Source organism: Equus asinus, chromosome 22 (assembly GCF_041296235.1).
Source record: "Equus asinus isolate D_3611 breed Donkey chromosome 22, EquAss-T2T_v2, whole genome shotgun sequence".
Taxonomy (NCBI): domain Eukaryota; kingdom Metazoa; phylum Chordata; class Mammalia; order Perissodactyla; family Equidae; genus Equus; species Equus asinus.
Window position 1 is genome coordinate 21,712,533 of NC_091811.1, and position 10,107 is coordinate 21,722,639.

General features: G+C 31.1%; 2 protein-coding genes across 5 annotated transcripts in view; both read right to left on the bottom strand.

Annotated features, from left to right (window-relative positions):
- LOC106837400 (NKG2-A/NKG2-B type II integral membrane protein-like) overlaps nt 1–1,602 on the bottom strand; it is a 35,760-nt gene extending 34,158 nt beyond the window's left edge. Inside the window, exon 1 of the mRNA XM_070495139.1 lies at nt 1,377–1,602. Within this exon, the coding sequence (XP_070351240.1) occupies nt 1,377–1,602 (226 nt within the window). The remainder of the gene's footprint in view (nt 1–1,376) is intronic.
- LOC106837401 (NKG2-A/NKG2-B type II integral membrane protein-like) lies at nt 707–9,319 on the bottom strand. Of its 4 annotated transcripts, none has more exons than XM_044756294.2 (6): nt 9,071–9,319; nt 8,590–8,706; nt 8,048–8,101; nt 7,364–7,515; nt 2,636–2,739; nt 707–2,407 (listed from the first exon to the last, which is right to left on the bottom strand). In XM_044756294.2, exons 1-6 carry the CDS (start codon nt 9,255–9,257, stop codon nt 2,287–2,289), a joined length of 735 nt encoding a protein of 244 aa, XP_044612229.1. In that variant the 5' UTR covers nt 9,258–9,319; the 3' UTR covers nt 707–2,286. The 4 variants fall into 4 exon arrangements, with proteins under 4 accessions (XP_044612229.1, XP_014706401.1, XP_070350437.1 ...); XM_014850915.3 differs by having other exon boundaries at nt 8,590–8,685; nt 9,071–9,318; XM_070494336.1 differs by lacking the exon at nt 2,636–2,739.
- Nucleotides 9,320–10,107: the final 788 nt, after the last annotated feature.

Below are 10,107 nucleotides of genomic sequence, written 5' to 3' on the forward strand. Positions count from 1 at the left end.
TCATGAAATATAATGAGGAAAATATTCCTATGGGTATTATGATAAATTATTTATCAGTGAATCTACATTTTCTTCCTCTAACCACTATGAGAAGAGTATATTTTCAGACAATCAGTGATAGGTCTGGCAACAAGACTTCTTCTGACAATACAATGTCAGTGGGAGCATTAAGAGGTACATTCTACTTGCCGCTCACAGACCTGCTCATCGTTAGATAGAAGGTCATGTACCAAGTAACCCAGAGTATTCTGAAAATAAAATATACAAAAAAGGTCTGAGCTTAAACTATGGTCTGGAGTCAAGCTTATATACTCCAGACTGCATCATCTAAAACCCAGCCAGATGCCAAATGAGTGAATGAGAAATGAGTGCTTATGTTTAAATGTCAGTGCCAACTTGGGTTTTTGTAACACAACTGTAGGAATAAGTTACAGCTGCCATTTACATATCACATATATATATATAATTAATTTGAGTATTTATATATTTTCTTTATATGAATATAAAGAAAGAGAATAGAAAGTATAAATAATATGTATATATTCAAAGAGATAAATAAATATGAAATATTAATTTATTCTGCAAATAATAATCAGATACAAGCTCTCTCCCTCTTGTAATTGAATTGTGGTAGAAATATCTCTAAATCATTGTAAAATTACTAAGCTTTATCTCAAATTCTCTCAATAATTAGCTGTTTGACCCACCCAAATATTTTTATTATTTCAATTCTTGTTTTCTTCATTATTTCACATTTTAGTTTTTCATCAAAGTATTTTCTAAGCATGATAATAAAGAGTCAGATGGAGGAAGATAGAAATTTAATAAAACAAGATACCTTCTGAAATATCTGAAATACAGTAGAGAAAAAATCATACATGTAAAAAATATCAAAGGACACTGATTATCACCCAATGAAAATGCTAATCTCCACCAAAAATAAATCTACTCATTGATATTGCTGCACTAAAACAGATTCAGAAGATACACGTTGGTCCCAGGAAGTGGGGCAGATCCAAATGTCTCTTGTTACAGCAACCTTGTGAGTGTTGCATAGTAACCTTGACTGCCTATTAACAACTTATTGCTCTCATGTCCAAATCTATCCTTCACTGCCTGTCCTGAGATAATGGAGCTGGATCCTGTAAACTTTTCTCCTTTGTCAGCTTGTATGATGTTAAGTTTTGTCAGTGAAAGGCACTGAAGAGACATTGCAGGAGATCGGGCTCTTCCTCATGGCTTTATGCTGTTTTCTCTCCTTTAGTTACTATGGCGTGGCTGCCAGCAGCATGTATGCACGAAGTCCTGTGGCATCCACCCTCCAGCAAGTTTTTGTGTGTAGTCTCATCCATAGTTCCCTGTCCTCCAGCTCCTACCTGCTGACACTCTGGCAATGAGGTCTTCCTGCTTGTCAGTCACAGCCTGAGATCTATCTTCACCAATTTCAGCCTGCTGACTGAGGAACCACTGTGTCCCAGGGCAATCCAGTGAACATGTCTGCCATGGAGTTATCTGCAGCCACACTCTTTTCAATGATATCTGAAACCCATCCTCAGGGAGTAACCTTGGTGCAGAGTGATTCCTTCTGTGGATACTCTCCATTAATCCTAAAGTATTCTTTGTAATTTTCTTTTGCCTCCTCTTACTAGGCTACTCCTTATAAACAGTTAATAATGCTTTATGTCAAACTTTCCTTGATTTCTGTCTCCTGACTCGATTCTTACTTATATACCCTACCACTCCAGGTTGTTCTGTTCTCTTTTCAGCATCTTCAAAGACTAGGACAAATTATTTAATTTGAAAACATGAGGGGAATTATTCAACTTATTGTAGATAGAAATAACATTTCTTGATATTATGATTTACAATTTATACATGATTTACTTTAATAAATAACAGAAGCTTAAGAATTGTATAATATGTACCTAGGTATATATTTTAAGAATTAATATACATAAATATTTCAAAATAATTCCAATATGAAGGGTAAAGCCTCACACAAACTATGGACTCTAGGTGCTTATGATGCAATAATATAGATTCATTGCTGGTAACAAATATCCATTCTGATGAGTGATATTGATAATGGGGGCGGTTATGCATGTGTGGGCCCAAAAGGATATGGGAAATCTCTGTATCTTCCTCTTAATTTTGTTATGAACCTAAACCTGCTCTAAAATATAGTATCTTAAATAATTACAAGAAAATAATTGTATGGCTTTTGAAGAAACTACAAATATGTTCATTATTGATGGTGAGAGTAACATTATACCAAATTTAGGTAAGCTAAATTGCCTGGTGCTTACAAACATATATTTTTATTTCCAAACAGGATGCAGAAGAAAGTGTGTTTTTCTGATAATTAAAATATGCACAGTTATTGTCTCTCTCTAAAGATACTGGGAACCTGAAATACAAAGAATAATACGTCATTAATATTGATAATCAATAACTTCCTATTTTGATCAACAAATATATTTAAGCCAATAGTCTCATATCTAAATCTGAAGATTTCCCATATATATTTCTATGGAAACACTTAAATAATTGTGTTTATATAATTGTTGATATATTTCTTTTTTTCCTTCTAAGATTAATTCCTTCAAGGCAAAATATGAGTTCTTAAGAAACTTACAGTTTGGAAGAGAAAGTTGAGCCATTTGACCAAACCCATGAATTATTACTGGTTCTGTGGGAGAGTGCAATCCACGAAAAAACACTCAAGGAGATCAAAAAGTTCTATGAGGAAAGAAATTTTACTAGAATTCAAATAAAAACTTTTATACTATTTTGGATTTTGTAATAACAAATAAAGTTAATTCTTTCCTATTTTATAGAGTCTTTCAATTTACAACATAATGTTACACACTGGACATATTATAAAAATGCATTATGACAAAATGAGGAGGATACATTGAAACAATAACAATTTCAGGGCTCTGAAAACTGATCAAAGTTTAATAATAATTTGTGAATTACTTATTATTGGAAAAATGAACATTAAAATAGTTATGCTAAATATTTTATGTATGTTCAAAAATTATGTAGAGACAAGAAATATGTAAAAAAGACCCAAATTAGATTTCTAGTGTTCAAGTGAAAATGGAGGAAACTTCTAATCTTTTTGCCTAGGACTGATCCCACACCTGGACTCCTGCCCAGGCCAGCTCAGAGAGCAAGAAGAATTGTAGTTTTTACAATTTGGATAAGGCTGAAAGAAATCAATGATGTTGCTGATACAGGGCAGATTTGATTAGCAGAGGGGAATGGATCACTAAATAGCCCACTAATATTTCACTTCACTATATGGTTGAGACTGTATCATATATGGGTAAAACCTCATGCTGGTAAATGACACCTTGGGGGAGGAAAGAAAACCTTATTTTTTTAGCATTTGTTGATTTCTGTAGTGCAAAGACACCCACAATGGTCATTTTAAGTCACCAACGTCAAATCATAAATGCAATTGAGAAAGGAAGAGCATACTGGGTGTTCACAAACCAGGTTTCAGTACAGCATTGTTAGAAGTACTACCAAGACCACAGAGGAAGGGGAGAAGAAATGGAGCTACATTGGTGCTAAGTTTCTACGTTTTACTGGAATTTAGTCAGAATTAACTTGAGTAGGTAGTGATCAGTTAAAGATATATTTGTAATATTTGCAGTGACTGCTAAAAAATAATTTCAGAGATATAGCCAAACTATCAACAAAGGAATTAAAATGGAACACTAAAATAATGTGTTTAACACAAAAGTTGTCAGGAGAGGTAGAAGAAAAGAACAAAAGACACAGGCATAGAAGAAATGCCTAACTGGCAGACCTAAATCCAACTATGCCAACAACTACATTAAATATGAATGAATAAACATTCCAACCAAAAGACAGAAATTGTCATACTGAATAAAAAAGTATGATTCAGGGGCTGGCCTCAGGGCTTAGTGGTTTAAGTTCAGCGCACTCTGCTTGGTGTCCCAGGTTCGGTTCCTGGGTGTGAACCTAGACTACTGTCATTGGAAAAAAAAAAGGTAAGATTCATTGGTAAGCTCTCTATAACAAACACACTTTAGATTCAAAGGCATAAATAGGCAAAGGAAAACAATGAGAAAAGATATACCCTATAAACAGTAACCATAATGAGTAGAAATGGCTATTCAAATATTAGACAAAGTAGCTGTTAAAGCAAGAAATACCATTAGAAATAAAAAGAAACACTTCAAAATGTTAAAGCTGTCAGTACAAGAGGAAAATAAAACAATTATAAACATATATTTACCTAACAATCGAACTCTCAAACACATTAAGTGGAAACTGACAGAATTAAAAGGAGAAACAAACAATTCAATAATTACTGTTGGAGATTTAAAAGCTCTTCCCTCGGTAAGTGATAGAACAACTAGTCAGAAAATAAGAAAGACAGTAGAAGACTGTAAAAACACTATGAATTATTTTTACACATCCGACATATACAGAAAGTATTTTAGGTGTCAATCATTTAAAAGCATTGAAATAATTCAAAATATATTCTCTGAAGACAAAGCGATAAATTAGAAATGCATGATTCCATTTATATAAAGCATCTTTTAATGCAGAAAATAACATGAGAGGGTCATTTTGTCATGCAGGTAAATTTCAATTTCTCATTCTGGATGATGGTTACACTTGAAGAAAATTCAGTACGCTGTTGGATATAGTATGTGCATTTATCTGTGTGTATATTATACCTCAATAAAATTATCATAAGAGAATATGATGGAAATATGCAAATACGTTTAAAAATAGACAAAGTGGAAGAAATTCTAACAAATATAACTTGTGAAAACTAAAACAAAAAGAAATAAAAATACTAGAATTGCCTTACAACATCTTTTAGAACTTTATCTGTTATTCAAAAAACTTTCCAGTCAGGTGCAGACCATTTTGATGTTGCTTAAGTAATAGGTGAAAAAAATATATAATGTCAATTTTATAAAATCTCTTGTAGGACAGAGAAAAGAGAAAACACTTGCAACAAGATGAATGAAGCTAATGAAATATGTCTTGCGTATTTTTTATGAGAACATCACAAAAAAGGAAATTACATGTCAATGTCAATCATAAAGTGATATAAGGATTCCAGCAATATATAAAAATAATGAAATATGACAAAAATAGATTTATTGAAGCAATATGATGTTGGATTTACATTTGAAACTCCATAATATTAATCACATTAACTAAGTAAAGAAGATAAAATGATCTGGTCATTGTGATGCAGAAGGCCTTGATAAAACTAAGATTCATGCTTGCTTACAAAAAGAAAAAGCAAAACAATCTTTAAAAAAGATAGAAATAATGAAGAAACATCCATACAAATTCCTAGACCAGACAAGACAACTTTGAAAAAGAAGAACTAATGTAACTAATGCAAATTTATTGTGAAGAAAAAAAGAGTGCTTAATGTAGGGATTTGGCATGAAAATAGATAACCAGATCAATAAAACAGATTAGAAAGTGAAAAACTATACCCACTCGTATCTGGAATGCAGATTTCAACAAACATGCAAACTCATTAAGTGGAGAAAGTATATCTTTTCAACAAATGCTGTGGAAACAATTGACTATCAATATTCAAAATAAAATAATATAATGATAGTTATTATTATTATTGTTTTATCCACACATCACATTATATACAAAAATAAGCACAAAATTGGTTATAAAAGTATAAACTATGAAAGTTCAAGAAGATAAATTGTCTATATAAAGAAAATTAGAGCATAAATATGTGTATATATAGCTTTATATATAAATATAAAGTTACTTATGAAAAAAGATCAGTTTTGCTATAAATAATGCTCCATCATGTAGATAATGATGTAGAAAATTATAAACTTCACTTCCATCTCATAGCATCACAAAAGATAAATTCCCAGTGGATTATAGATCTAAATGTAAAAGTTGAAAAATAAAATAAAAAGATAGAACTTAGAGGGTAATGTAGGAGATTATCTTCATGAAGTTTAACTACTGTCTGAAATTGGCCCAAAATAATCACTAACACTCAAGATGATAAATTGGATTTTGATAACATTAATAAATTCTGATCATTAAAAGACTCCAATATGAGAGTGAAAATGTAAGTCACAGAGTCAAAAAAGCTACTTTCATCTCATGAAATCAAAAATGACCTCATATCCAAAATGGAACAACTTCTAGGAAAGGAAAAGACAGACACCACATAGGAGAAATGGCTAAGAGACACAAACAGGCACTTCTCATTCTCACACAAAAAAATATTCTAATGATTAAGAGACCAGAAAAATGTGTTCAATCTAATAGTGACCAGAAAAATGCCTATTAATGTTATAAAGATACTGTTATATAACAATCAGACTTATAGTATAATAGACATAATTTTTACACAATATGTAAATGTTATAAATACAATATATGTGTAAAAAGACATACACAAGGATTTTCATAAAATAATTACTCATAATACCCACATATTAAAAAGCAGCCTTGGGGCTAGCATGGAGCACAACGGTTAAGTTTGCACATTCTACTTTGGCAGCCCAGAGTTCACTGGTTCGGATGCTTGGTGTGGATCTACACACCACTTATTAAGCCATGCTGTGGAGGCATCCCGCATACAAAATAAAGGAAGATTGGAAACAGATGTTAGCTCAAGACCAATCTTCCTCACCAAAACAAAAAAAAAACAACCAAATTTCTATCTCAGTACAATAGATTAAAAAATGTCATAATAATATAATACAGAAGTGAAAATTAACAAACTACAGATAAACGTAATGATATGAATGTATTATAAAATATCTTATGGGAGTAAAAGGAGACACACATAAAAATGTATACTGAATGCTCCATTTATATAAAGTTTAAAAGTAAGTAAAGATAATTTATTATATTAAAAATCAGAATACAGGTCAAGTACGGAGGAAAGAGAAGTGATGAGAGTACTCTTAGGGGTGGGGCTGCTGGGGGCTAGAAACGTCTATTTCATGATCTGATTTGTAATTACAAAATTTACAGTTTTTTCACTTGCAGTCAACCTGCACAATGGTGACATGTTTAGTTTCCTTGATGTATGGTAAAACTAAATAGCAAAATTTATTTTAGAAAGCAACCAGTTATAGAAACATGGTTTTCTATGAAAAGCAAGAACTGGAATTTATCACATGTGCATTAGTGATATAAACATATAAATAAAATATTATAAAATCAAACAAGGGAATAGTAACAGACTTTAAAATAAAAACTTACAAATATGTACAAAAATATGGATGATTTTCACAAATATAATATTGACTAAAATTAATTAATTAATAAATTAATATAATGTTGGAAACCTTTAAAATCTTACCATTTCTTCTTCATTATCTATATAAAGCAGGTTAGAGTTCTTAGAAGCACAGGCCATCAGACTCTCATTCCATGCTTTTCTTTCAATACTAATGTAATAGCAATTGTTGGAATATGTTAACCACTCCTCTGGACAACGATGACAGTAATATACTGAAGAAAAATTATGAATTATTATTCAAAATAATTTGAATTTTAAAAAGTGAAAATTAACTTACATATTTGCATAGGTAGAAATATATATGTATGTAACTTATCTATGTATCCTCGTAGGCTGTTATATATAAAAGAAAACACACTCATGCACACACTCAGAGAGAGGGTCAGCCTCTAATCTCCTAATTTATGTGCTTATGTAAAGCAAAAACACAAACAAAAATATCTGCTCTATACATGTGCTTAAATTCAACAAACAAAACCATGTTTTTAGAATAGTAAAATTGTTTGTCTCTTATCGGTAGAAAATTTGAGCCAGTTAGCAACAATGGGCATGGTGATTTTGAATGAATTTTCTTCATATTGTTGAAGAAAAAGGAAGACTGTCCTATAATTATTATATATGAACATGTATTACTTGATTTTGTAACTCATTATCTCTCCAAAAATCTATTATCATTTTTAATTAGCCTAAGATAGAGACAAAATAAAAATATAGTAATATCAGGACTTTGAAAATCATATATACCTTTCTGATTCCTTGTTATCCAGGATAAATTGCTCTGCTCCATGATTGCAATAGCTAGAAAAATTAAAGTAATTTTTATTTAAAAAATTGATCTAAATAATTCATAATTTTAGTTTCTTACTTTGAAATTTGGTGCATTGTTTAGAATTCGAATAATCTGGAAAAATATGATTTTACCAAAAAATAATAGAGTAATGAAGTCTGGGGAAAATATTTCAAAGCCTCAAGAATCAAACTTCACCATCTCTTACAGTGTTTGCTTTAATCAATCTCAAAAATTAATTTATATTTCTTGACATGGTCTTTCAGTCTCCTAAATGTGTCTTTGAGTTATGAAATCAGAATATATATATATATATATACATAAAATGCTCTACGATAATTCTGTTATACTTTTGACAAATTCAGAATAATCATTCCACATTTAGTCTAAATGCATACATTCAAATGAGATTTCTAGTATATAATATTGAAAATGTTTAGAGGCACTGACGATCACTAAAGTGAAAAATTTCCTTATAATCTTTCAAAAATTTACTTACTAGGAGTAACTGTCGTTGTTACCACAGCAGACAGCAACACAAGGCAGGTGATTCCCAGGATCCCAGCAATGAGCTTCCCTGGAGGTGGTGGTAAATCTACAGAGAAAGACAAAAACACTGAGAAAACAGAGATGGAGATAATTGTTTAGACAGTTTGGATACAAAAGAACCCACATGCACAGGGGATCATATATATAAACTTGGAACCCAAACCCAGAACTACTACTCTAATCTTACTCTCAGAATATACCATTGTGTTTTCAGTAAACATAATGCTCCATGAGTTGTTGGTCAAAGACTCTAAATATTACCAATGTCTGCATAAAATCAGTCTTCAGATTTTATATTAGAATATCATTTTTCAGCTTCAAGCTTGATCTTCACAAGTGAAAAATATGTGAGCTTATTCTCTACTCTTTTCCCACTTCTCTGCACCCCTGCTGCACTTCCTATTATATGATGTGTCTATTAAATGTTTTACCTTTGCAGTGGTCCTTCTTGTCATTCCCTTGAAGATCCTGAGAGGCATTGTGAAGATTTAATTCAGCATAGGTTATTTCCTGCTCAGTTACTGAAATGGAGCTCTTAGGACCCTTAGGTTTCATTTGCTGTTTCTTTGAGTCTTTAACAAGATTCAGTTCTGCATAGGTTACTCTTTGATTATTCATCTCTGCAGCGAGGTGATGTAAAGGACTGTGCTCTATGAAAACTCTACTTGAGTGTTTAATAGATGGTGTATATAACAACAAGATGCCTAGTATAGGCAAATGGGTGGAGTGTGAGGTGAGTAATAGTACTCATTTTGCAGTTGAACAGCGTAAAATTCTGGTTCTAATTTCCTTTGAGCTTTAAACAGGTGCTTCATGATGGAATAAGTAGTTTATAAAATGATTTTCTATGTTTGACACAAGATTATTGGTTAGAGAAATATAAAGCAACAAATTAATGAGGAATAAAGAAGTTTATGAATAATACTGTCTGTATAATTTTAGACAGGTTCCATAGAAACATTTTAACACTATTAGAGTAACTGGCTTAAAATTAAAATGCTGTGTTAGAAAAAAATGATGCACCAAGTTTTATGACAATTTTTAAATCCATTCATGGTTAAAGATGAGTGTTCTAAAGTTTGGGGAATAGTAGTGTTAGCATATATAGTAATTTTCTGCACTAAATTAGTTTTATTTAGAGGCATATTTATTTATTAAAGTGGACAAGGTGTTATCAAATGATCTTTTATTTTAAATGATTGTGGAGATCTGAAAAGTCATGAAAATTTTAAAGAATTATTTTATATCTTGAAAAATGTTACATGACACACTAAACTTACCCTAAGCCTAATAAATAATGAAAGCAAAACAATATAAAACTTTTTTAAAATATTTATTTAACACAAGTAATGGGCATTTGATTCAACAGCAAAGATATGAAACCATGAAATGATAAATATAAGTGTAGATAATTTATGGAAGAACATTGTTGTTTCAGATTTCCAGAAACATTCTATGGCTGTCAAAG